This window comes from Corythoichthys intestinalis, chromosome 13 (genome assembly GCF_030265065.1).
Source record: "Corythoichthys intestinalis isolate RoL2023-P3 chromosome 13, ASM3026506v1, whole genome shotgun sequence".
Lineage (NCBI taxonomy): Eukaryota > Metazoa > Chordata > Actinopteri > Syngnathiformes > Syngnathidae > Corythoichthys > Corythoichthys intestinalis.
Window position 1 is genome coordinate 6,288,898 of NC_080407.1, and position 27,300 is coordinate 6,316,197.

At 40.1% G+C, this 27,300-nt stretch overlaps 1 protein-coding gene across 3 annotated transcripts in view; it reads left to right on the forward strand.

Annotated features, from left to right (window-relative positions):
• The first annotated feature begins 1,370 nt into the window (after nucleotides 1-1,370).
• The window catches only part of chst11 (carbohydrate (chondroitin 4) sulfotransferase 11), a 50,895-nt gene continuing 24,965 nt past the window's right edge, over nucleotides 1,371-27,300 (forward strand). The window contains exon 1 of one of the 3 annotated variants that reach the window (XM_057855125.1): nucleotides 1,371-1,821. In XM_057855125.1, the coding sequence (XP_057711108.1) occupies nucleotides 1,581-1,821 (241 nt within the window). In that variant the 5' untranslated portion in view covers nucleotides 1,371-1,580. Of the gene's footprint in view, nucleotides 1,822-13,606; nucleotides 15,190-27,300 lie in introns of those variants that run through there. The other 2 variants (XM_057855126.1, XM_057855127.1) reach the window with 2 other exon arrangements.

Genomic DNA, 27,300 nt, shown 5'->3' on the forward strand with positions numbered 1-27,300 from the left:
GCGTGATCTTCAAAATGTATTCCATTTCACTCTGCATAATATGTCATTTGTACCGTAATTTTCGGACTATAAGCCGCTACTTTTTTCCTTCATTTTGATACCTGTGCCTTATAGTCCAGTGCAGCTTATTTGTTGATTTTTTTTCAGGTAACACTTTATTTGACAGCAGTGTCATAAGACTGTCATAAGATCATCAAAATTATGACATGACAGTATCATGGACATTAATGAATGCTTATGTCATTAAGTGTCATTTGGCAAATTATGTCACTAACTCAATTTTTGTCCATCTTGGATCTTTTGCATTCATTCCATTTAAAAGTGTGATCATTTGCCGGATAACACTTAATGACATCTGTTATAAGCATTCATGAATGCTCAGGACAGAGACCTAACATAATTATGATTGTGTAATGACAGTTTTATGGCACCACTGTCAAATAAAGTGTTAGCAAATACCATAACTAGCAATTGATGAAACAATTGGAACAGTAACTGAAGAAGTATTTAGCACAGAACATGATTTTTGATTGTTATTTACATTTCTAGCGCTGCAATGCATGCTAAGAGGCATGTTGGATGACAACAGTCAACAGCAGGTGGCAGCAGAGGTTGACTGTCTACCCCAAGAGAGCAGTGATGGCCAAATGAAGCTTCTTAAAGCAATAAAGCTTTGCAGTAATTAGTTCAAAGTTTAATGATGGTTCATTTGGTCTTATGACAGTCAGTCGTATGATGCAGCTGTCAAATAAGGTTGTACCGATTAATATCTTTTGGTGTAAATATCCCATGATACAGTAAGGACAGCTGCGGCTTGTAGTCCAGTGCGGCTTATCTATGAACAAATGCTGTTTTCGTGCCAAATTTGGTGGGCTGCGGCTTATAGTCAAGTGCGCCTTATAGTGCGAAAATTAGGGTACTTGCTTTTCTGAATGTATGTTGCTCATATCTTTATTTAAAAAAAACAACCAAAAAGTAAATGTTTACATCAACTTCAACTTTAATATACATCCTATGTTTTTAAGTAGTTAAAATTGAGATTTGGCATGTAGTATGTGAGGAAATGAGGGAAAATGAAAATTAGGAGCTGGAGGTTGGGATTATTGCTGTTTTTGTTGAAAAAAAATACAATTTTGAATGAAAATCAGTTTTTGTATGTGTTATAGAAATAACTGTCTTAAAACAGTTTTCTTTGCATATCAGTAGTGTAAGAGGTTTGACACCCCCCCCCCCCCAAAAAAAAAAAAAAAAAAAAAAAAAAGGAAAAAAATATATAAATAAATAACATTTCTGGCTCCGTGGCAACCTTCGCGTCGGGGAGTTCCGGCAAGAAATTCTAGCCACTTTCACCCCTGGTTTTATCCATTTTGAATGGCAGCGAACAGACCTCGATAGGACGTCTATCGCCGTCAATGGCGTTGTAATACACTCATTAAGCAGATGTTTTGTATAATTCCACGTGAGTCACAAAAAGCGCTGAAGTGGACGCGCTCATTTCCTCCACTGTCGCCGAGCAGCTCCTCCTCCCCCCCGCGCGCCGCCCAGCGATGGTACGCTCCGTGTAGGATGCGTTGAGCTCAATGACCGGCGGCCGGTCCTCCCGACTCCCCATCAGTACCGGCAGAGCCCCACCAAAAAGGTTGGAGTGTTCGGAAGCTCCCCCCTCCCACCCCCGTCTCCTTTTTTCTCGCCTCTCCTCGGCCATGAAACAGACTTTAAGCGAACTCATGAGGATGAGCAGGATATGCCGGATGGTACTCGCCACTTGTTTGGGATCCTTTATTCTGGTCATCTTTTATTTCCAAAGTATGTTCCAACCAGGTAGGATCCTCTTGTCTCCTCTTTTATGCGCGCGTGTTTTGCAGCAGCATCCTAATCGATACGACTTGATGCCGGAGCAGGCTTCTCTCTCGGGAATCGCAGTCTCGGAATCGATCGGAGTCCACATCGATCCGTTTTTTTAAACATATGCCGGTCGAAGCGTGGCTTTGTGCGGTAAAAGATGCGTAAAGGGTGGCGCACAGGAGTCGGGACGACCCCCTCAGAGGCGCGCGGCTTTGAGAAGATGGAAAGCATGTGCCGGTTATGTCCACGCGGAACAAAAAAAAGCAGCTGCTGCTTCCATTGAGCGTGTGGATATACAGCATTGCCTTGATTTCGGAGTTTTTTCCCTCCGTGACAACGCTGGTAACTCAAAATAACACCTATCTTTCACTATTAAAATGAATAGAAATGGTATTATTCGAAACTTAAATGGGTAAATAAATCATGCCCTGTCTTTTTAACAAGAAATACAATTGTATTCTATAAATGATTGAATTGAAATTCAGTGGACCTTAATGCCACAGGGGATAAGTCGATCTGAATACATCGATTGGATAAGCAACAATCCGTTAAAATTGATTGAAACTCATAATACTGCATTATATTGACAGAAGCAGGGCTGCAGCTATCGATTAATTCATCAATTAATGTATCAATTAGTTCGAACAATGAGTAAACAGATAAGGAACATTTAATGCGTTGCAGAATAAATTTTAGGAGATGTAAAACAAGGGCTTGCTAAGATTGCACTTTCAAAAGAGCATTAAATGCGAATACAAAATAAAATTCCCCAGTGTGTTTTCAAACTATGCAGAATTGCACTTCATTTCACAAGAGCAATGAATACATTTAAAATTAAATTCAAATACCTGAACTTAGCCTCAAACGGTATAAAAAAAATAATAAATGAAGATCGAAGTACAACAAAAGAACAATTGGCTAATTGCATAGCAAAGGTCCGCTAGCTTAAATGCTACAAAGTGGTTTTTTTTCTTTGCAATGCTCTTAACAAATCGTTCAAAGAAATATTGCCTCAAAATGCTGATTATGCCTCTAAAGTAATTTATGAATGCATAAACAATCATCTTAGCTCGAACAAAGAACCTTATGTTGGTCTTAACAAGGAGCAGCTGGATCCAGCCATGTTAGATTTCATATTCACTGTTGCCACTAGGGGGCAGTGTATCCACCCAAATGAATAAATGCAAACACGTTCATAACAAACCATTACAACTCTAATTAAACGAATCCTCGAAGCAGCAAAATTTGATTCAAAGCTTTTTTCTAATCGAATTACTCGATTTAATCGATTAATCGTTGCAGCACTAGAGAGAAGGCCCTTAATCGTGACACTTTTTTACATTTCTTATCAATTGACAGCATATCATTGTGCTATAGATGATTTGACATACAAAATAATGTAGGCTTGTGAGTATTGTCATTGTCCACGTGTTGCTGCACCATTTGCGTTCAAATATCCTTTGCCGCAGGGAACCTGAATACTAGACTGGTTAGGTCATCAATGGCATTTTGATTATTTTGGGGAAAAACCTCTTCACACTGACAAATTGCTCCTTGTGAAGTTTCATTGAAGTTCACATGCTTTCATCATGATCATTGGCGTCTCCAGACTACCTTGTGGTCAAAACCAGTAACCCTATTGTCAATTGACATTCTTTGACCAAATATAATTTTCCGAGGTCAACTTTAGAATCTCTTATATGAAAAGGAAGGGTTTTCCCCTTCCCCAAGCACTCGCTCATGTGGTGTTTTGCCACTTCTGTTTAATATGTGAGCGGCGTGGTGTTGGATCTGATCCATATCAAAAGTGCCTTGAGGTAACGCTTGTTTTGCCTTGGCGCTATATCAGCTTGATTGAATTTTGCTTATGTGCGCTACCTCTGCCAAAAGGAATTGCTCATGTTTGTCAGTAGTGTAAAGGGACAGGGGTTTGATGGAAAGTTTTTTTGTTTTTGTTTTTTGTATAGGCTCATTCTCTCAGGGTTTTACCTAAGAGAGGTCATTGAGTTTTAGTGTTATCTGCATGTGAAGCAGGATATTTGAGATTTAAACAAGACATACTATTTGTATTCATGTCTTATATTGTGTGATTTGCATTCTCGGTTGACGTTCTCTTTTCTCCTGGAAACACACGGCACCATTGTCGTTTGTCAGATAACCTTCCCGGACCAGCGTCGCTATGGTTGTGGCATGTTTAAACTCTCGCCTCTCTCCCAGGACTCGCCGGGGTCGCGACCTCTCGTTAAGCAGACGCGGCGGCATCGCGCAGACAGCCGTTGTCTCTGGTCCAGTCAGTGTCATTTCCACTCGGAGACTCGTTTTCCTCCATATGGCTTTGTTGGAGACCTGACTGTTGCCAGCCTCCCCCATCACACATACCCTGTGTGCCTCAGGTTGTCATCATGTGGTGGCGGTAATTATACCGTCTCGTGTGTAGGGTCAAACAATGGCATTTTAACTAGAGTTAATCATATGGCATCCAAAGCTGATGGTGGTCATCCAAATAAAAATCGCAGGGACATCTGACTAAAATGACAGGGACGAGAGAACAACGAATGTTACTTGTCAGAATTGATTTTTTCGCTTCAAGATTGCACCTGATCCCTCCAATAAACAGCACGTTTTGGGGGTCGGATTATGCCACTTCAATTTCCACGCTGGTGTATTATCTGATCTTATTGGAATTTTTTTGTAAAAAAATGATTCCTGCAGATGCCCGGCGGCTTGTGAGTCATCCAGCTTGACAATATCTTGATTTGGCGATAATGCAAATTGAGTGCAGATTTTCTTTGGTCTTCTTATTTTCTAGACTTGTATACTTTTTCTTATTAAAAAATAGGGAAAAAAATCAAATTGCTATTGCTAACATTCTTCAACGCGGCTATGATTTTCCTTCAAATTGTAACTTGTCTTTGGGAATGGCGTACCGCACGCATGCTATTTTTAGACCGTGACGTCGCATCGTAAAGCGGAAGTAAAGCCGAAGTAGGACTTTGTAGACCCGCCCTCGCATAGAAACAATGTAATTTGTGCTACTTTTCGCCGGTAAGCTTTCAAAAACAGACATGCCGATGACACATTGCTTTTTTGGAACTTGTAGAAGCGACTCTAGACATTACGACACATGAAGGATGATTTCTTCATATGTTTCCGGAAACCAAAAACTCGGGAGGAAAAAATGTGAAGACCGAATCAACTTGCGCGGACTTTAACACCAGCTCGGTGATCCATTCACATTTCATATGCAGTAAACGTTTTGTTGGGTTGGCATGGTCTTTCAGAGGACAAAGAGGTAAGCCATTTTTATATTTTTAACTTATTTTTTTTGCGTAACATTGTGCCGTATTGCTTCTGTTTGACAATGAATGACCTGAAAAGAATTACAATGGTATCTGACTGCCACTGTTACCGTTTCTGTTATATTTATAATAAAAAAACAACTTTAGTAAGGGGGAATTGTAAATAAATTATAGAATTTAAGATGTGTTATCAATGAAAAAATTAAGTGTTCGTTGGCTGTCACTGAGTAGCATTTGCGATCACTACACAAAGCTAACTAAATTACCCCCAACAACAGTAAGAGACGTAGGACAACCAGAGGATATATAAGAAAGACAGGGCTGATGGTAAAGGATAGCTTGTTGAAACAGGAGAATGTCATTGTCAGTCGCGTTGATAAAAAAGCTAAAGCTATGCTTAGGTCGGCTCGTTTTTTTCGTCTTTTTCAGCCTTCGACACTCAAGCCATCTCTTTAACTCAGTGCTTCTCAATTATTTTCTGTTACGCCCCCCCAAGGAAGACGTAAATGTTTCGCGCCCCCCCCCAACTCTCTGCCGCCACTGTAAATAGTATCATTTGTCTATAATATTACTATAAGTACGCCTCAGCCTAACATTGTGTCCTTTTTTTCTATTAAAGAAAAAAAGTAACATAGATCAACTTATAATAAAGTATAACTTTATTAACATTGTTTTGCTTGTAACAGAAAAGACAACGCGCATCAATTTGCCTGAAGTAAAAAAAAAAAAAAAAAAGTCACATCCAAACTAAAAATACACTCAAGGTACATTTTTGACCATTTGATACTGAAAAATAAAATGTAATAAAATCCGTAAATAATAACAAATTCAAAATGATTAGAAACATTTACTCTTCAGGACAACATGCCAAAAAAATTTGACCGAAAAAAACAAAACTGAATAGAAGGGGGGAAAAAAGTGTCTTTAGACAGAAGGAAAGTTTTTATTTTTGCTGATTCACCACAGTGCTCACTGGTTTACTGATATAACACTGACAAAGCGGGACGATTGTGACAATTGGCAATATTCAGCACGTTTTCGCTGAAAAACAATCAAGCGGCTTATCAATGAGATTGAGGTCTAATGTCTTTAAGTGGCGTCTTAACTGATTTGGCTTCAGACTCTCCGCTATAATCATTTTTAGACTCAGTAAACAGTGGTCTTTCCTCATTTCCCACTATATTAAAAGTCAAAGCCAAAAGGCAACGGCCCGAAAAAAGCGCATTCTCGGCGGCCGAGGGAGACCCGTAGGTGAGGGCGGTGGTCGTGACGATCCCAAGCCGAAAACGGCACTTCTTGGCCGGACACGTGAGAACCGGACTCCGGAGAAGACAGTGGGTCGCTGGTGAGTCCAGCTCTGCATGAGTCTCTTCCGCGTGCTCTTGCTTACTTCAAAAATACTGCACGCACTTTGAAAATAAGAGCGCCACTGCCACCCACGGAGTGGATGTGCAAGTACACTTTATTCTAGTACGGCAAAAAAAAAAAAAAAAAAAAAAAAAAAAAAGCATGTTCCCCGAGGTCACTCGCGCCACCCTTGGCATCGCTCTGCGCCCCCCTGGGGGGGCGCGCCCCACCATTTGAGAAGTACTGCTTTAACTGAACATTTTTATGTTCTTCCACATCTTTGCCAGTGAATTTGGCACCAGGCACATCATTTTTGGAGAGAATTGGTAGGTTTAGGTCTCTAAACATCTCCTTCATACACGATTTCCATTCGTTTCCTATTAGGGACAAACGTTGGCTTGTCCCTACTTAGCAACAGTAGCTAATGTCATGAATATTAATGAACGGAAGTGACGTGTTGCTTGTGGTACGCCATTGAGTGAAATCATAAGATTCATCATCGTGACCTCGACAGAAGTCTATAAAATTTGGTTTCCTTGTTGAAATACCTCCGAAAAGGGTATGACGTTTCTGTGCTCGCACGTGCTGAGGTTGCAGATCTGGTCCGTTTCGCACCGCCACGCCACATGCGTGCTCAACGGAGATTCGGGTGACAAAGCTACACCGCTCCCAAAGCAACGACTGAGCACGTCTTGGGCAAAAAATGAAAGGTTCCGCCTGTGGAATTTCGACGTAAAACTTGAAATTCCTCACCCGGCGTTGCCGCATCGTCAGCTGGAGTTGACAGCGAGGGTCAGGAATGTCAAACACGGGATGACAGTAATTGTAATAAAACATAAAACTAGATTTTTTGACTCTCTGTGTGCCATTGAAATGATGGACAACCTGCAGCTCCAGGGCTACACGTGGCAACAAGCACTTGGTACTTTCTTCTGCATTAAAATTGGACTTTGCATCTCTTCCAGGACGTCCTGTTTGTGTGTGTGATCTTCGCTAGTCCTGCCCAGCTGTGTCGTTAAATCCCACATCTAACGTTGCGGCGTGGCGGGGGGAGGGAGGGAGAGATGAACCCGTGAGTTTTCCAGCATCTCCATTCATGACTAATCCTTGCAGATTATCAAAGCTCCAGCAAACGCGTATCAGGCCTGCCTCACCCTCGTAAAAGGGAGTTTTCATGCTTGTCTCCTGTTATTAAATTAGTTCACAAGTCACCACATTGTAAACTGGAAAATGCAATTTCTACAGGAATTGCTTGGCAGCACTGGTCTGGAAACCCCCGTTGTGCATTTGCTGTTGATTTTGGGTCCTTCCTGGGTCACTTCCTGTTGATTTTGAGGCATTTTCTTTTCATTTCTGGTCAGCAGTACGGGTGTGCACCCCACGTTTCGATTCGATTACGATTCATTATGCTACGATTCGATTACTGAACAATGATCACGCTTATCTCTAGGGTTGTTCCGATCATGTTTTTTTCCTCCCGATCCGATCCCGATGGTTTTAGTTTGAGCATCTGCCAACCCTAACCCTAAACCTACCCTTGACACCTTGTCCAATGCAGATTATTGACTCTTGACACTTGATTGGACTCATCAAGTCCATGCCTCAGAGACTGCAAAAAAGCTAGAGGTGGTGCTACTAAATACTAGAGGTTTGTTTTGATTAGGGTTGTTCCGATCATGTTTTTTTGCTCCCGATCCGATCCCGATAGTTTTAGTTTGAGTATTTGCCGATCCCGATATTTCCCGATCCGATTTTTTTTTTCTTCTCCCGATTCAATTCCAATCATTCCCGATCATTTTTACCGATCATATACATTTTGGCAATGCATTAAGAAAAAAATGAATAAAACTCGGACGAATATATACATTCAACATACAGTACATAAGTACTGTATTTGTTTATTATGACAATAAATCCTCAAGATGGCATTTACATTCTTAACATTATTTCTGTGAGAGGGATCCACGGATAGAAAGACTTGTAATTCTTAAAGGATAAATGTGACTTTGTATATTGTGACTAAATAATGCCATCTAGTGTATTTGTTGAGCTTTCAGTAAATGATACTGTCACCATTTAACTGTTCTGCCCAAATGCATGATGGGAAGTGCAACCATGACTGTGCATATTGGCACCAATTGATACATCTTCTCCGCGTTGGGAAATAACATAGGGTGTTAAGAAAAAGATCAACTACTACCTTTCTTCCCCACATTGCTTCCCACTATATTGCTAATTGTTGAGAGAGGGATTGTAAGGCTTTAGCCAATTATAAAAAAGCTCCAAAGGCTGCCAAAATTCTCTCTACTCATTTTACGCTGCCTTTCAGCTCTATATACAGGGAAAATGGCGCCATTATAGATTGAATGCAACAATGCGTGAGTGGGTAGTGCAGGGCATGCGTTAACGTGATTAATTTTTTAAAAATTAATTATTGCCGTTAACGCGATAAATTTGATAGCCCTACTTTAAGCCAAAACTAAAGACTCTGGATGAATGTAAGACATTTTGTCTGTAACGTTAAATACAATTAGAAAACGATTTGATTAAGATATATATATGTATATATATATGTATATATGTATATATATATGTATATATATATATATATATATATATATATATATATGTGTGTATATATATATATATATATGTATATATATATTAAAAAAAGGCATGTCCGATATTTTTTTGCCGATTCCGATACTTAGAAAATGACGTGATCGGACCCGATCGATCGGGTCTTTACTTATCTCGATTATCTCGATTATCGATGCATTGTACATTACTAATTAATCAAGTAGCCTAGCAAATTTATGTCCATTATTTATTTAAAATATCTTAATGATTCAACAGGAACGATGGAAAGGCAGTACGTATTTCTCAACATGTCCATACAACACACAGCTGACCTTGAGATGCTCTTTTTCACAAAAAGGTGCAAAAACATTAGCTATTTCAAAGGCAGTACTTATTTCTCTCAACAATACAATAAAACCTATACAGGTGGAATGAATTCCACATTTTCTGGAAACAAAATGACTTTTAGAAAAAGGACTTCTTTGAACCAATATACTTTGTTTTCACAGATTTCTGTACTATTTCACGTGTTTGTAATGTTATTGCTGTACTTAAATCATGGTTTTTCACGTTCTGCATTTAGAGTAACTTGCGTTCACCAACAAAGAACAAATGGACATCAAATTTAGATGATTCGCTAACTAGCTTAGCGCTCGGCGCTAACTGTTAACATCTTAAAAACAACAATAAAGGCTAAACAGTACAAGTGGGTTCGTGTACTTACCTCTTGTAGACGCGCATGGGACTCAGCAACACACGCAGGACATTTTTCAATTGACATGACTTGAAACTACTGCTGGACAACTGAAAGACTAGGAGCAACAAACTATCTCCCCCTCTCGCTCTAAAAATAACTTGCGCACAGAAGCGCAACCGCCAGGTCCCTGCCTGTCTCATACACAAATTTATTTCCAGTCTTTTGAAAAGGAGTAAATCTCTCACTCAGTAACCGGTAGCATTCATCACGTTGTGCGTGCGTCCGTTAATGGTTTCCGGGCGGCAGACGTGTCTTGAATTTCGTTCCGCTACGAGCGGCTGTCATAAAGTTAATAGGCAAAATAATTGTTTTTGAACATTTGTGAATCTTAATCGAATCGTCACTTGTCGAATAGCGATGCATCTAATAATCTATTCTTTGGCACTCCCTTAGTCAGCAGTGTTGTTTTCGTCAACGATGACGATAACAAAAATATTTCATCAACGAACACTTTTTTTCATGACGACGACGAGACAATAACGAGCTAAAAACGTGTTTCGGGAGACTAAAACATAACCAGACGAATGCCAGTTTTAGTCTGACGAGACAAGAACGAGGCAAAAATGCGCAATAGTTTCCGTCACATGTTCACAATGAATGACATTTTATATGTAGTTAGCCTGCATCGTAGCAGTGTCTGGTTGTGTCACTCATTTGACGTGCTACGCCCCCCCCATCCCTTGTACTCGCTTCTCAAGGCTTGCAGGCACGGTAAGATTTGTTTTTTTTTGGCCAGAGAGAATGTTGCTTTTGCCTTTAAAGGTCTGTGCTGGGTAATCATCACACACTAAATGTAACTCGTAGCGTTAGCATAGCATTAGCCTAATGCTAACGGCGAGCGTCCAAATAACTATTATCGTCCCAAAGACTAAGACGAAACTTAAAAGGGCTGCCAAAAACAGCACTGCTGGTAAGTGAAATGATCAAAAGTGTAGAGACATATCGATTTCCTCCTCAGGTGCACTCATGTGTGACATATTGTACGGGTGGTCTCCAATGCATCAGAGGCGCTGACATTAATGATGGCAACTTGGCGAGTCAGCAATGTGCAGTCTGCTGCTCCGCATCTGCCCCCAAAACATCATAAAATGCAGATTAGGTCGTTTAATGCTTATTTTCCCAAACAGTGGACAGACATAAGCGCATTTGACTTGCTTTTGCTGTTTGTTCTTGCTCTGTCGTAGTCATAAAAAACATGTTTTATAGTAAAAGGTGAGTTGTAAATGTTCTGTATCGTGTCGAACCATTTTTCTATTTCAGTTTAGGCGGGTAGTTTTTTTTCACGAGCGATTGTTAAGTCCTTGCGGTGGCTTTTTTACGCTTACCTTGCTCTCTCTGCTCGCACCCGCCTGTGACTGCGTCTCCTTGAAGCCTGATAAATGTTGCATTTGTGTGTTTCTGCACACAGAGGGGAAAGGCTGGACATCTCTCCTCGAATCTCCGCGGGAAACTCGCAAACCTCATTATGTGTTTTTTTTTTTTAAACGAGCAATAGTGACCACACAAAAACTAATGAGCTCCCAAGATACATGATGTTGCTACGACCGATGCTAACAGACCCATTTGTTAAATTAGGGTGTAGATATGGAGGGTGTTTCCGCAGACTTTTTGAAATCTTGCACGTTTACATCCTCGCGTTTAGCCTTGGCGGTAGTATTCTGAAAACTGAGCGACGCTGCAAGTGTTGCGTGTTGACAGCGCGTGTCCTTAGCTGCCACATGTAGACAGCATGGTGCAAGAGAAGTGAATCATAGCTTTAATTAAGAGGACGTGCGCCAAGCCACGACTCATTAAACGTCTGCCTGAGGAACATTCAAACTACAGTAGCTGGCTACTGGGAAGCAGAACTGATTTTCCACTCTAAATATTGGACTTTTCCCACTAAGGACAGAATTGAATAGACCCTAAGATGCTCTTTAAATTCTGATAAATGCTACCAGGCTTTGGTATTCAAGGCACTTCAGGATTTTTTTGTGTGTCGCAATTTCCACTTGCGTTGTGGCCTACTTTTTTTCTACATTAAAGGTTATACGACACATGGAAACTTTCCGTTAGGCAGGAAGTGACACTGAGTGTGAGGTCTGTTCATATTATGACGTTGAGGCAGTTTTAAAATGTGACAAAATTCATCCGAGGCTGGCAGTGATAGATTATGCTTCAGTGCCATAGACAGTGATGGACGTCCTTCCAATCTATTGTGACTGGGAGTGCGCTGCCAACCTTCCCTGTTGGATAAATGGTGTTCCACAGGGATCAATCTTAGGTCCTAATAATGTTAACTCATTCTTCATACTTGTGTTTCTTCTCATTTAAAAAAAAAAAAAAAAATCTGGGTCACTCCCTATTGATTTTGGTGCATTTCTGGGTCACTTACCGTTGGCTTTTCCATACGGAAAAGAAATCGAAAAAACATTTTACATCAATTCCAGAAATAAATCTTTAGTAGTAAGTCTCATACTGTGATTTATTCTTGAAAGTGGCTACTTTTGCATTCTTTTCATACAAAATAGTTAAAGAATTTGAGTATGAAACAAGTAAAAATTGTATATGTGGTATAAAAGGAAAATATATGGCGAAATTATATTTTGCGTTGATGTTTCATAAGTTTTGAAGTTGAAGTTTCACATATGACGTGTATATCACAATCCCATCACGGTGCTGGGAACCTGACAGCCACAGTAATAGGGTGGTAGGTGGGTCCCACACTTTTTTTTTTTGTATGGCTCCCGAGGCGTGGCCTCCTCTCTGCCCGGGCTGCCGGCCGTGGGAGTGGGGGGAGGTCGGGGCTCCGGTCTCGCGTCGCCCCACGGCGGCTCCTCGGTGGCTCCTCGGCGTTCTCCTGCCTCCGCCTTCCCTTCTCTTCTCTAACTGGGTATCCGCCCTGTGCTCCGCCGCAGATCGCTGGCTGGTCGGCAACTTATTGGCTGGATGTTGCCTGCAACGGCGGGGGACCCTGCCCTGCCCTGGGCTTGGTGGGCCGCTGGGGGCCCCGTGGCGTGCTGCGCCGGCTGGGGGGCTGCGGCGGCGGCTTGTGGCCCGGGTGGGTGGACGGGTTAGGGATGGGCGTGGGGTTGGTGGTGCGTCCCCTCTTGCCACCGAACCGTCGCGGGCACTCCAGTGAGGCCATGCTGTAGCACCCTCGTACCGGTGCCCTATTTTCGGCTTAGACTCGAGTAGCAGAGTCCGATGGCTGGATGGAGCCCTGATGGCCATGATTCTTGCTTCATGTTTTAATGTAATTGGCGTAGTCACTTGCCACTCAAACATGCCGGAAGTAGCGTTGAAGTTGCATCTTTGTGTCAAAATTGCATCTTTGTGTCAAAATGATTCAATCGAAAAAAAGTGCCTTCAAAACTTTTTCCACTTCAAAAAAAAAAACTGCGTCCAAAAGTTTTTCCACTTTAAAAAAAAAAAAAAAAAGTTTAAAACTTTTTGACGTGTATATATTTTGCAGGGAGATTATGCTTTATCGACTGAGCTATCCAGACTCATATATATATATATATATATATATATATATATATATATATATATATATATATATATATATATATATATATATATATATATATATATGTATATATAAGGAGAGAGAGACAGAAAAGAAGAACAAACAACGACAAGAAATACCTTCAACGCTTATGCTAACTATACATATAGTAGTGCTTTCGTTAGCCAATTGTATTTCCGGTTGAAACCATGTGGGGGGCCTGATGACCGAGGGGAAAATGGAGGGGGGGGGTTAGAAAGAGATGTGATTAGTTGGGGTGGAGCTTACAACAATCAGCAATGTGAGGTGTGGAACCCAGTAGTATGTGAATCACTTGTCAGTGTCAATATGTTGACATCCTATTCTATGCTGACTGATCGCTAATCCTGGCACCGATATTTTCTCTACTTGAGTGTGTCTAATTGCACCCAGTCATGCGTAAATCCCATCTGACGTGTGATAGTCCTGCAGAAAAGTTGAAATTCTTCGCGGGGACCACCCCAGGGCCATGGCCCCTCCCCAGTCAATCGGGGGTGAGCCAGTGCAGCTCCAGCAAGGGGGGCGCTCATCAAGTTTCATTTGTACAAATTTACTAAGGATCATATATGTGGTTTTAGTGTCACATGCTTTACATACAAACATATATATATATATTTAAAACTTATAAAGTTCAACTATCTTTTCCAAATGGGTTAACAGACCAATAGAGCCAATGTGATTGCTCCTATTTTTAGTATCTCATAATGTGACACATTACTTTTATTGCGCCATTTTAAAATGTTGGAAAAAACTGTTGATTAACACGCCTGGATTAAATGCTTCCCATAAACCTACCCTATTCCTTTTCATCTCTTCTTATTACTGCGTGTCCATCTGTCCAATGGTTTCTTTTTTTTCCCGACCGCCGCCATCCTCCCTGAAGATTCCGCGCCGCAGTCAGGCCCGGCTGGACGCGTCGTCCTCCAAATGGGGTTGGAGCGGACGTGTTGGCAGGAGACAAACTGACTCAGCGAGTAGTAGCTCCACATTAACACAGTGCCGTAATGAAGTGGATCTATTTATATTTCATAAACGAAATTAGCTGCGTTAAATTAGCGCTTGACAATGACACACTTGATATTCTGGGCATGCACTGCAAATTCATGACATCTTAAAAAGGTTTATTTTCTTTTAAATGTAGTCCAAATATTTTCCCCATCTTATTTTATTGGCTGATGAATTCACTTATTTCAAGTCAAAAGTGAATTTATGTAATATTAATGAGATGGATTTTTGCAGCTATTTTGCTACCTCTACAAGATTCATGAATGTATCTCAGTCGGTCTTAAATCTTGTTGCCGTTTGAGACGATTAATGATGCCTGTCGCTCCTTCCTGCCAAGAACACGTTTTGCCTTTGTGTTGCAAAGAACCATCGCTTCCTCTTGACTACAGACAGATGAATGTGACGGAAACAATCGCTACCGGCTAACACTCCTCCCGCCATGTGCTCCGCAGATAAAGGTTTCTTAACGCCGGTTGTCCAAGTGATGTCTATACCACCAAAAAAAAACATGTTTCTGACGTACAAATGTCTCGGAGCGGATATTACATCTTTCCTGTAATCACTCATTTCTTGGCGTCGGCGCCTCGGCCAGGCGGGCCCCTGGAGAGGCTCATCTGTCATTCGACATCTAAGAGGGCCCATCTGTCTTCCCTGCATACGCTCGCATTTTTATACTCTACACGTGCAGGATGTTCACCTGTTTCGGGAAATATTTACTACCACCAAGGTGGGATGATGGAAGGCTGGGGAACGGTTAGGGTTGCCATGGCGATTGGGGGAAGGGCTACTATTGTCATCAATGGCAGAAAGTGAGTTAAAGACAAGAGGTAAGCTACATTTTGCGTTTCTACAAGCTGGCGCGCGCACACATACAGACGCCAACCCGCGGACACTCAAGACCTATAATTTCCAGCGCTGTCTATTTTAGGAGGCAACTGGAAAAAACACGGACACGCTATAATTTAAAAGTGCATAAATTTGAGCTGCAGCAGGCATCGCTAAGGGTATCCGAGCGAGAGACCATGAGACGGCGGAGAAAACTGAAATCTTGGTTTGGTTATGTGTGAGCACATTTCTGAGATGTTTAAAATGACCCTGTTAAAAGGTGATAAGGCAATTAAGAATGTTAGCTCAAAAGATTTAAATAAATGAGAATGTTAGAAAACATATTCACACTAACAGTTTAAAGTAGGCATTCATCGACGAATCAACAATTCATCGAATGATCAAATCGTGTTTTAATTTTGAAGCCAACTACAATTGACCAGTGTTGTCACAGATTACTTGAAAAAGTAATTTAATTACTGATTACTCCTCAAAAAAGTAATTTAGTTACTTTACTGATTACTTTATTATCAAAGTAACTAAGTTACTTTAAAAGTAATTTGTCAGTTCCTTTTCCCAATTTTTCTCTTTTTGCTGCCTCAACAGAAAAATTTCATCGCATGTAATTTAATTTTTCAGATAAGGCTTTATCCTCGAGTTAGCAGGGTATGTTGTCGATGGAATGTTAAAATGGAAATGTTAGTCGATGGAGTTGATTTCAACCACCATTGACTTGCGCTAGCTCAGCCACTCCGGAGCCCTGAAACTAACAAATAACTGACAAACTGCACGGAATTTGTTCAAAACAACTCCAACGACTAATTAAACCCCCGCTAACTCGAAGATTAAGCCTAATGTCAAAATTTCTGAACTCTCCCTTTAAGACAGGGGTGTCCAAACTTTTTGCAAAGGGGGCCAGATTTGGTGTCGTAAAAATTTGGGGGGGCCGACCTTGGCTGACGTTTTTTACGTAGAACAATTAGGGCTGTCAAAATCATCGCGTTAACTGGCGTTAATTAATTTTTTAGAATTAATCACGTTAAAATATTTGACGCATTTAGCGCACATGCCCCGCTCAAACAGATTAAAATGACAGCAAAATGTCATTTTCACGTGTTACTTGTGTTTTTTGGTGTTTTCCCGCCCTCTGCTGGCGCTTGGGTGCGACTGATTTTATGGGTTTCAGCACTTTCAGGCTTCAGCACCATAATTATTATTGACATCAACAATGGCGAGCTACTAGTTTATTGAAAATTTTACAAACTTTATTAAAACGAAAACATTAAGAGGGGTTTTAATATAAAGTTTCTATGACTTGTACTAACATTTATCTTTTAAGAACTACAAGTCTTTCTATCCATGGATCGCTTTGACAGAATGTTAATAATGTTAATGCCATCTTGTTGATTTATTGTTATAATAAATACAGTACTTATGTACAGTATGTTGAATGTATATATCGGTCTCGTGTCTTATCTTTCCATTCCAACAATAATTTACAGAAAAAATTGCATATTTTATAAATGGTTTGAATTGCGATTATTTATGATTAATTTTTAAGCTGTGATTAACTCGATTAAAAATTTTAATCGTTTGACAGCCCTAAGAACAATATATTTAAGCAAATTTTAGCAAGCCATCCTGTGCGTCACATTTGCTTTATTATTATTTTTTTATTATTTAATTAATAATTTCAACAATCTCACAACTAGCCGTTGTGGCGTTCTCTTTCGACTCTCGGGCTCTTGCGAAATACTACTGTGAAATAAACTAGCTTCAAGTTGCTTCAATTTCTCACAACGTATCTTCCCTGTAATCTTGTCGTACATGTCAGTGTGTCTTGTTTGGTAATATCGCCTCACATTGAACTCTTTAAAAACAGTGACTGTCTCTTTGCAAATGAGGCGGACACAGTTGTTGCGGATTTTAGTGAAGAAATAGTCCAATTTCCACCTACCCTTGAAGCGTCGGCCGTCACAGACAGCTTTTTGTTGTTGTTGATTGTCGTCATTTTAGAAAATTGGGAGTAAAGGGTCACATGGGGAAATGTTGCTTAGAGTGCTGCTGCCTTTTAGTGGGTAAATGATGAGTAGCATTTAGTGTGTAAGCTACTTCATATGCTGGTAGCAGTACTGCTGACCAACTTATTAAGTCTGTATGTGGGCCAGACATTATTGATTTTAGGACAGAGGCTGGGGGCCGGATGAAATTTGACCACGGGCCGCATTTGGCCCCCGGGCCGGACTTTGGACATATCTGCTTTAAGATAAAGACCTAGCCGTTAAAATGCTGTCTATAAAAGTTGTAAAGCAATAAAACAAACAACAAAAACAATTCATAAAGTATTTCATAATACATGCAGTATCGGCCAAAAGTTTGGAGACACCTCAAGGGTGGATACTTTGAAGAATGTAGAATATAAAAACCTGTTTTCAAGTACATAATTCCTCATGTTCATTCATAGTTTTGATATTTTCAGTGAGAATTTACAATAGTAGTGAAAATATATAAAAAGCACAAATGATGAGGCGTGTCCAGACTTTTGACTCGCTGTTTTGTCCCCCCACCACCACACACACACACACACACACACACACACAAAGTCGCACTCCGCCTATGGTTACAAACTATAACTATAAAATGTACGTAAAGGCTGGTTACAAACTGTAAAAGTGCTGGCTGTCTCGTTACCTGATGGCTTTATTTCGATTTTTGTCGCGTTGTGCTATAATTCCGAGTGGTTCCTTGAATTAGATGTAGAGTTATTAGCGGTCGACTGCCTTTTTGAGCCAGTGCAAAGTTTGCGACGCACAGAAATATTTTTGGTCATCTTTATTGGAGAGAAATGTGAAGTCATGGCTGTATGTCCAATAAGCAAATGCAGCCGTTTGTGGTTCTTCTCCTACGTCTTCCACTGTTAGCATCCTGAGAGGTAGCCAGTTGTTTGTTAGCCGCCAACAGCGCTCATAGCATGGTAATACACGTGACCCGTTTTTTTCCCCCCGATGAGAAAACGTGACATCCGATGTCACTGCCAAACTCGAGCAATATTTCCTATTTAGATTCTCTTCGTACATGACTACAGTATTCTTTATTCTACATACATTATGAGGAAAAAACAAAATAGTAACGCACAGACACTAAGGAAACAAACTTTAATCAGATTACTGGCTTCAAAAAATTGAACGCGTTAGATTACTCGTTACTGAACGAAAGTAATCAGATTACAGTAACGCGTTACTGACAACACTGCAATTGACCCCCATTCTATCCCATCATATGTGCAAGTGTACACACCCGCTTTCCTCAAGTACACATACTAATTTTACAAGGCCAAACCACATGCTCTGCTTTTAAACCCATTGTAAGTGTAAGTTATTGCCATTAAATCATGTTCCATATACTGTTTAATGTATATTCATGCACTTGCCTATTAGGGTTTTCTATAATTGCAGCCTGGCTCCAAGTCATTTAGTGTGACATCATCATCATCCTCATTCCTGCTTATTTTTTGCTCTGAGTAATTACAGCGTGTTGTCAAAATATAGAAAGTCAAGCGCAATGGTCACACAGACCTCAACTTTTCATCTTGAAGTGACTCGTGAGTAGCGTACGTTCTCTTTAAGAGGTTATTTGGGATGTAAAAGTTGATTTTTAGTGCTAAATTGGGAACTTTGTTCTCGCTGGAGGAGCTCATGCATTTTACATGAGTCGGCTTTGTTTATGCGACGTTGATTCAAACAAAACGGCCTCTGATCACACAATGCAAGATGACAAAGCTCCCACTTGCTCCAACTCGCATTATTAGTAAAGAAACGAATAGAAATGGATGGGCGTCTCTGCACAAAAGGCCAGCTAATTACACACAAGCGCAAAGCTCCAGCTGCAACTTTAAAAGAGGAAAATCAAAAAGTTCCAGTTTCATAAAACGGGTAAATTGACCCTGTAAAGTGGGCAAAAGCAAAGTCGAGCGCGGCTTTGGCGGCCGATTCATTCTGTCGCTCGGCTTTTCCATTCGCGACCTCAATACTCCAACGTCATTGGCTTGACCCTTTGATGGTATTCAAAGGCTCGGGGAGAGTGCGCTTGAGTAAAATCAATAACGTCAACTGCATTGATGTACAGGTGAGCCCGTTTGCTTAGCGGAATGGAGTTTTGCCCTCTATGTAATCCGCCTGAGTGATGAAGTATCTTCTCATTTGGATGGTTTTTGACATTGAATAAGTGAAACTAAGTCAATTGAAGTGTTGTGAGATTGAAAAGATTGACGGTAGCAGAGCTGTAATTCTCCCCTACTTGACTGTGTTGATTAAAAAAAAAAAAAAAATACTCATAACTATCTTTTTTCTCTGTTGGGTTTCTGCCTTTGTGGTTTATCTAAATCAATCTCTTCTCCCTTTCACGGCGTGTTTTTCGCTTCTGCTTTGCAAAGCCCTTTGACTTTTTTTTCCCTCTCTCCACCTCTAAATTTAGTCCCTGAGGCCAGCTGCGCCTCTGGAGGTTTGACTCTACTCCTCCTTCTCCTGTCAAAACCCCCTTTATCGCTTGCGCGCCACGGGCCGCACCCCACAGAATGCTATAGGCAAACAAGTGTGTATCCAAGAAATCAAATGGGAGCCAAACAGTATAACCTTTGTTTATGGATTTGTGATACAGTTCAACCATTGTTGCTACTATGGATGACCACAGATCAAATTAGTCGGTAGCAATTGTTCGTCTAAAAAGGATCCAAATTGGGTTTTTTTTGAGCCTCTTCATAGTATATATTTGACTGTGAAAACATATTAGGGAACACTTTGACAGTGGCGTCATATGACTATCATAAGACCGTCAATGATGACATGATACTGTCATAAGTATTAATGTATGCTTATGACAGCTATCATGAACAGTGATGTTAATAACGACGTTAACCCTAACCCTTAGTAGAGCTGGAAATCTTTGGGCACCTAACGATTCGATTACAATTACGATTCAGAGGCTCCGATTCGATTATGAAACGATTATTGATGCACCCCCCCTTTTTTTTTTTTTTTTTTTAATGATTTGTACGTTAGTTCCAAAATTGTTAAAAAATCCTCTCAGGCTAAACCAAACCACTATTTCAGTATCAAGTTAACATATAACAGTAAACAAATATACAAAAATAACAATAAATAAAATACTCCAGTTCCCATTCTGTATCAGCAGCTTTAAACTACATTCAATGAATTTAATGTTGTGTTATTCCATAATTTCCCTCCTGTCTACTTTTGACATGTCAAAGTTTTAAAACTGCTTCATCATTTAAAGATAGATTCAAGACAAGATTTTGCCGATTTAGGAGTATTTTAGATAAAAAGTTCATTAGGTTCACTACAAAAGAGCCTTCTAGAGAAGTCTACTGCTTTAAGATGGCGGCTGTTTACTAACGCCGGCAAGTCTGTCATTTAGCATCTCTGTTCAATAATACATGTTCTAACACCGCCGTCGTCTGTCAGTTTGCATCTAGTTCTACATATATATGATATCTACTGTAGCCGTATGTTTTTAGCAACTAGCAACTGGGCGTTGTTTGTAGCGGCTGTCGGCCGCATTCAGGTATGATTGTTTTTTTTTTTTATCAAGTGGCATGAGTTGAACATGATATCTACTCTCGGTCCGTTCTTCATTGCGTCCCAAAGACCACGCCTACTGTGTTTTACTTCCGCTTTACCTGGTATAATTAAATAATTGGAATTTGGATGTTTGTGAATCTTTCTCAAATCTTCCTTGGCCGAATCGCGAATAATCTAAGAATTGTAAATTTCGCACACCTCTACTAATTAGTTGGGCTTTCAAACGATTAAAATTTCTAATCGAATTAATCACATCTTAAAAATTAACTAATCGTAATTAATCGCTTTTCAAACCATCTATAAAATACAGTATGCCATATTTTTCTGTAAATTGTTGGAATGGAAAGATAAGACACAAGAAGGATATATACATTCAACATACTGTACATAAGTACTGTATTTGTTTATTATAACAATAAATCAACAAGATGGCATTAACATTAACATTCTGTTAAAGCAATCCATGGATAGAAAGACTTGTAGTTCTTAAAAGATAAATGTTAGTACAAGTTATAGAATTTTTTATTAAAACCCCTCTTAATGTTTTGGTTTTAATAAAGTTTGTAAAATTTTCAATCAAAAAAAAACTAGCCGCTCGCCATGGTTGATGTCAATTATAATTATGGTGCTGAAACCCATAAAATCAGTCACACCCAAGCGCCAGCAGAGGGTGGCAAAACACCAAAAAAACACAAGTAACAAGTGGAAATGACACTTTGCTGTCATTTTAATCTGTTTGCGCGGGGCATGTGCGTTAAATGCGTCAAATATTTTAACACGATTAATTTAAAAAAAAAAAAATTAACGCCCGTTAGCGCGATAATTTTGACAGCCCTGCTAATTAGTAATGTAATTAATTACTTTTCCCATCTTTGCAAAGCCATTACCGTTACTGAATAGGTGAAGGGGGCGTGTTACTACAATTTGGTTGAATGAGGTGCAAGTTGTCTGATTTTATCACAGCTGCCTGGAAGATATCATAGCTGGGAGGGATAGGAAGGAAAGGGATGGTGACGCCGTTGAAACAGGATGATAACTGGCTAGGAGCGTTAGCTTAGCATTCACGTTCTCATTAGTATGTAGCGCGGTGACTATCATCTTAGGGCACTTTCACAGTAGCACTGTTTAAATTGACCAGAGTTCTTTTTCCCAGATAGTCCGCTTTGTTTTGTAAATGTAAACGCACATCCGAACTTTAGTTCGGACTAAACAACCGAACTCTGGTCTGCTCAAAAATTGTGGGTCTCGGTCCGCTTTAAGCCCACCCTGCTTCGCTTCTGAATGCAACCGGAGCAGGGTGCGCTTTTACCACTTTATGAGCAGCATCAGATTGTGGAGCTGTGATGCTCTCGGCTGTAACGATACACGCAGGGTATCCTTGGAAGCAGCATCAACAATGGCAAGATGACAGACGATTAGTTATGTCCAAATGTTGTTGTGCTGCACTGAGCAGTTGCATTTAATACACAGAATCGGGTTCTAATCTGACGATTGTGTTTTGCATGCTGTTACTAAACGAATCATGTGAGAGTGACTGGCCGAGACAGGCGGAGCCTCTTGGGGCAGCTGTTTCATGAGTCTCGCTGTACTAGAAGTGTAGACAATTCGACAGTCCAAAAAGTTACGAAAGTGAGAGCGATAGCACTCCTGTGTGACTTGGAATGCCACGCGGTTCCCTTTCATGATTTATTTTTCCCTGTGAATTTTAAATACTCCAGTTTGCTCGGCATTGAGTTGCGAGGGAGCGACCCCGCCCTTGGCCGAGCGGCTATGCTCTGCTACATTAGTGTTTTTAACTTAGGGGCATAGAAACTTTTGCTTCATAAAATACTTCACAAAAACCTGACACATACAGATGCATGTTTATATTATCATTGCAAAATAAAAGATAAAAAATATAAAAATAATGATATGCTACATTAGTGTTAGCACATGTGTTATAAAAAACGAAAGAGAGTCACTTTAACTTTCCTAAAGTGATTTCTGTATGTAGTCCTCAATACAAAACAGGTGAATATCTTTGTGATTAATCAAAATGAGATTTTCGGCTTAGTAGTGTACTTTATAACTATCAAAATAATCGTTTGTGGCAGCCCCTGTTGCTGAAAAATATTACCATTATTACCTTCATTATCATCCATCCAAATATAATTTTAAAAAAAAAATAGTAGGTGAAGTCCTCAGGTGTCTTTCCAAGTGTGAGAGAGTGTCTGAAATACGGCTCCGCTTACACACTCTTCTACTTTGTCAGAATGTCGTCAGATATTTTACACCCTGCCTTTTTCTGCTGACTCGGGCTTTCCACTCGCACCCGGTCGGTGCTCGCTCTTCTTGAAAGGCTCTCTGTAGACGCGCACCGGCTGACGTACATGAAGGCGTTGTGTCAACACGTGGGGCTATAGCCATGACGCCGGCCTAAAGGAAAGCCGCAAAACACACGGGATACCTAAATCCAAATAATTTTCATTAAACAAGTTGCTTTTTTCAGGATCATTCACCTTTTCTGACTCGCCTTGAATGAGACATTTATGCTTTGCAAGGGAAATTGAACATGCTGACTCTCCTTTAGTACAAAATGTGGCTCCGGAGCACCCCAGGAAGTCTATAAAGACAATTCGCATCTCCACAGGATGCATTGTAAAAAGCAATTCAAGGTAATGGCAGCCCACATAAACCATTTTGTGAGAGTTGGCCAAATAAGATGCCGAGTGGTGGGTTTTAACAGCTAATTAGAAGAGGCTTTATTTATTTTTATTTTTTTAAGTTTAATCGGATTGGGTTTAACCTATCAATCTATCAATCCGCATCGATGTAGTGTTACATTTCAATGTACGACGAAAGACAAAAATAAAACAAATAGGCCCTACGAGGGATCCCTGTGGAACACAATTCATTGATTCAATGGAAGTCTAATTAATATTTCAGAAAGGCAAAATATTCCACTCATTGACTGTCACTGACAGCGATAAGACATCCAATCCATTTTGTGAAAGTTGGCCAAATAAGATGCCGAGCAGAGGCGCCACGTCCCATTAGGCAAACCAGTCAATTGCCTAGGGCCCCCAGCCAGCAGGGGCCCCCAGGGGGACGACAGATTTAGCACACGCAGCTTTATTGCACTGTCGCAGCGATAAGTATAGGGAGTGTTTCAATACCATGGAATCATTTGGCAGATTATCTAACGACTGTTATCATTCCCAATCAGCACTAACCATGTCACATAGATTTTACATGTTTAAGAAAGACCAATCAACAATTAATACCACATGATTGTTTAAAGAGTGGCTCACCAAGTACTGGCTGGAAAGTCCCTGCTGAGTTGTTTTATGTTGATTTTCACAGGCCACCTCATTATTCATGTGACTACTTACAGAAATGGTGATTTTTTTTCCAAAAAAGTGTATTAATGGGTCTATCGTATTCCTCGTTGAATACTCTATAAGAAAAATATAACATATATGCATCTAAAATAATCCTAAACAATTTTATTAGCAAATTTAATACTCATTTCGGTCGGTATTCAACCAGTCAGTGTTTTTTACGGAATAATTTGAATTTGGTGGGTCGTAGGGCCAAACTCACTACTGATTTCACACAAAGGTGTGTACCTCCGCATCCGGTGGTGGTATTTTTGAGTTGCTACTCTTTCTTCTATTGCTCCAAGTCCCCCTTACTAGCACACGCTCGAAGGGCCCCATGTTGGTTGTTGCCTGGGGCCCCCAGGGACCCTTGCTACGCCTCTGATGACCAGTGGTGCGTTTTAACAGCTAATTAAAAGAGGCTTTATTTATTTATTTTTTTTAAGTTTAATCGGATCGGGCTTAACCAATCAATCTATCGATCCACATCGATGTAGTGTTACATTTCAATGTACGACGAAAGACAAAAAAAAAAAACAAATAGGCCCTACGGGGGATCCCTGTGGAACACAATTCATTGATTCAATGGAAGTCTAATTAATAATATTTCAGAAAGAGGCAGAATATTCCCCTCATTGACTGTCACTGACAGCCAGAGGTGTAGCAAGGGTCCCCGGGGGCCCCAGGCAACAAGCAACATGGGGCTCTTCAAGCGTGTGCTAGTAAGGGGGACAGTTGGACTTGGAGCAATAGCATATTTAATAGAAGTCTAATAACGCCTCACTCTCATAGAGCACCTTTTAGAACACTCAAAGTGCCCCCCATTGCATTATTGGGATGTAGGACAATAACAGGACTGGTTGCAACGGGAACGTACGCATACCCAAGAAACCTTGCTAAAAGGAGTATTAAAATTGCTAATAAAAATCGTTTTGGATCATTTTAGATGCATATATGTTATATTTTTCTTATAGAGTATTCGACGAGGAATACGATAGACGCATTAATAGACTTTTTTGGAAAAATCACCATTTCTTTAAGTACAGTAGTCACATGAATAATAAGGTGGCCTATGAAACTCAATGTAAAACAACTCGGCAAGGATTTTCCAGAGAGTACTTGGTGAGTCACTCTTTAAACAATCATGTCATGTGGTATTAATAGCTGATTGGACTTTCTTTAACATATATAATCTATGTGACATGGTTAGTGCTGATTGGGATTGACAACATAATTGTTAGATAATCTAGTAAATGATTCCATTGTATTGAAACTCTCCTTACACTTGTCACTGTGACAGTACAGTCAAGCTGCGTGTACTTAATCTGTTGGTCCTCTGGGGGTCCCATCTGCCTGGGGGCCCTAAGCAAATGCCTGGTTTGCCTAATGGGATGCGACGCCTCTGCTGACAGTGATAAGACGTCCAATCCATTTTGACTGGGAGAGGCTGGCAGCGGATGATCGCTGAAACTGACTTACCAAAATGTTAGCCTTGTGTAACCTCGCTAATGCAGATTTCTTTTGCGCTTGTGTTTGTTTTTTAATCCAGATTCCTCATGTAAGTACATCATTAAGTCTGGTATTATGCTTGTTTATCTCTCCCGAGAAAAGCGTCGTTGCTAAAGCGGCGGCGGCGTTGTTGTGTAGGGGAGCACTCCTGTCTCATTAAGTCGTTGAAAACCATTTGGGTTATTACAAAGCTTTGTGCTGGAAAATGTCGCCGTGATTATGAGCGGGAGTCTGCAACCGTCTGGGTATTAAGCGCAGTGCTTTTTTAATTATCCTCCAATCACTGTGTCTAATTAGCGACAATAAAACCCCAATCGGGGCTCAGAGGTCAGGAGTGTCGTAAAATGCTTCATTTTTTCTCCCCCTCGTTGACTAAGTCTCAACGTTTCCAGATAAGTGCGATGCATTCGGATGAGAATGACGAGTTTGTCAGGGAAACGAAAACTGTCGCGCCCGTATCCATAAATACAAGCATGAGTAATTGCAGAGACAATCAGGAGGTTTTTCACAAATAGGCTGCATTCCTTTGTTTCATCATTTGATGCCATTTGGAATGCTGGTCTCATCTTGAAAATATTTTATTAAAGTTTTCGCTAATGGCCTCATACAATTTGAAAGCCATTTCATATTTAACTTACAGTGGTATGAAAAAGTATCTGAACCCTTATGAATTTCTCACATTTGTGCATAAAATCACCATCAAATGTGCTCTGATCTTTGTCAAAATCACACAGATGAAAAAACTTGCTATAAGTAAAACCTACCAAACATTTATAGATTTTGATTAGGGCTGTCAAAATTATCGCGTTAACAGGGGGTAATTAATTTTTTAAATTAATCACGTTAAAATATTTAGTGTTGGGAGTAACGCCGTTATAAATAACGCCATTACGTAACGGCGTTATTTTTTCAGTAACGGGGTAATCTAACTAATTACTTTTTCCGCCGTTACAACGCCGTTACCATTACTGACTGTCAAAAGCGGTGCGTTACTTACTCTGAATAAATTGAAGAAACTACCAGCCGTGTCGAGTCGACTCTCTGCTCTGTTGATTTGTCGTCCAAGACTTGGGGTGTGTTCAGGTTCGAGATTAGCGCACGTACTTCTGACTCCAAGCTGTTTGTCCCTGCTCATTCAATTAGACCAGTGCTTCTCAATTATTTTCTGTCACGCCCCCCCCCAAAGAAGACGTAAATGTTTCGCGCCCCCCCAAACTCTCTGCCGCCACTGTAAATAGTATCATTTGTCTATAAAATTACTGTTATAAATCCGCATCTGCCTAACATTGTCCTTTTTTTCTAATAAAGAAAAAAAGTAACATAGATCAACTTATAATAAAGTATAACTTAATTAACATTGTTTTGTTTGTAACAGAGAAGACTTGACGTGCATCAATTTGCCTGAATTTTTTTTTTTTTAAATTCACATCCAAACTAAAAAATACACTCAAGGTACATTTTTGACCATTTGATACAGAAAAATAAAATGTAATAAAATCAGTAAATAATAACAAATTAAAATTGATTAGAAACATTCACTCATGAGGACAATATGCCAAAAAATTTGACCGAAAAAAACAAAACTGAATAAAAGAAGAAAAAAAAAGTGTCCTTGGACAGGACAGTTTTTATTTTTGCTGCTCACAGT